Source organism: Calidris pugnax, unplaced genomic scaffold (genome assembly GCF_001431845.1).
Source record: "Calidris pugnax isolate Ruff unplaced genomic scaffold, ASM143184v1 scaffold294, whole genome shotgun sequence".
Taxonomy (NCBI): domain Eukaryota; kingdom Metazoa; phylum Chordata; class Aves; order Charadriiformes; family Scolopacidae; genus Calidris; species Calidris pugnax.
Window position 1 is genome coordinate 530454 of NW_015094505.1, and position 1365 is coordinate 531818.

General features: G+C 63.1%; 1 protein-coding gene across 1 annotated transcript in view; it reads left to right on the forward strand.

The window, feature by feature from the left end:
* The first annotated feature begins 1323 nt into the window (after positions 1-1323).
* The window catches only part of MED12 (mediator complex subunit 12), a 59974-nt gene continuing 59932 nt past the window's right edge, over positions 1324-1365 (forward strand). Inside the window, exon 1 of the mRNA XM_014963064.1 lies at positions 1324-1338. Within this exon, the coding sequence (XP_014818550.1) occupies positions 1324-1338 (15 nt within the window). The remainder of the gene's footprint in view (positions 1339-1365) is intronic.

Consider the following 1365-nt stretch of genomic DNA (forward strand, 5'->3'; position numbering starts at 1 on the left):
TAGCAGAGGATCGATGTAAGTAGGATGCTTATGCTTGTATCATTGAATGGTTTATGTTGGAAGGGACCCTTAAAGGTCTAGTCCAACCCACCCTTGCAATGAGCAGGGACATCTTCAACTAAGATCAGGTTGCTCAGAGCTCTGTCCAACCTGACCTTGAATGTTTCCAGGGAAGGGGCATCTACTACCTCTCTGGGCAACCTGTGCCAGAGTTTCACCATTCTCATTGTAAAGAATTTCTTCCTTACATCTAATCTGATGTAACCCTCCTTTAGATTAAAGCCGTTACCCCTTGTCCTGTCGCTACAGACCCTGCTAAAAAGTTTGTCCCCATCTTTCCCGCAGCCCCTTTATGTAGTCTCCCTGGAGCCTTCTCTTCTCCCGGCACTCTTCTCTTTTCCCCCCAACTCCAGAGGGGCTCCAGCCCTCCCAGCATCTCCATGGCCTCCTCTGGCCCCGCTCCAACAGGTCCCTGTCCTTCTGATGTTGGTGGCCCCAGAACGGGAGGCAGCACTGGGGGGTGTCTCCCCAGAGCGGAGCAGAGGGGCAGAATCCGCCCCCCCTCACCCTGCTGGCCTCACTGCTGGGGACACAGCCCAGGATGGGGGGGTTTCTGGGCTGCCAGCACACGTTGCCAGCTCATGTCCAGCTTTTGGCCCCCCAGCACCCCCAAGTCGTCCTCCACAGAGCTGCTCTCCATCCCTTCATCTCCCAGCCGGGATTGATACTGTGGGTTGACCCGACCCAGGTTGACCCGATCTTGGCCATGTTGAACCTTGTTGAACCTTGTTGGCCTCGGTTCGCTCCTCCAGCTTGCCCAGCTCCCTCTGGATGGCACCCCGTCCCTCAGACGTGTCACTCCACCACTCGGCTTGGTGTCATCTGCAGAGCTGCTGCCCTCCATCCCGCTGTCCGTGTCACGGATGACGACACAGAGCAGTGCCGATGCCAGCACGGACCCTGAGGAGCAGCACCACGTCTCACCCCCTCTCCGTGGGGCCACGGGCCCGCCCACCCCTCGCCCACCCCTCGCCCACCCCTCGCCTGTGCCACCGTCCATCTCCTTCTCACCGCCAGGGGGCGCCGCGCCCCTCGGGCCGCCCCCATCCGTCATCAGCACTCTCCGGCGGCGCTCGGCCCTCTCCGGCAGCGCTCGGCACTCTCCGTCCGTCCCCGTCCCGGCTTTCGGGCTCTCCGTCGTTCCTCGGCGCCGCCCCTGACAGCGGCGCGGCGCTCGGGCGGCCCCGGCGCAGGGCGCATGCGCGGGCGGCCCCGGCGCTCCTTGTTGTGGCCCGGCCGCCCCTGGCTGCCGGTCGGCCCGGGATGGCGGCTTTCGGCGTCCTCAGCTACGAGCACCGCCCGCTC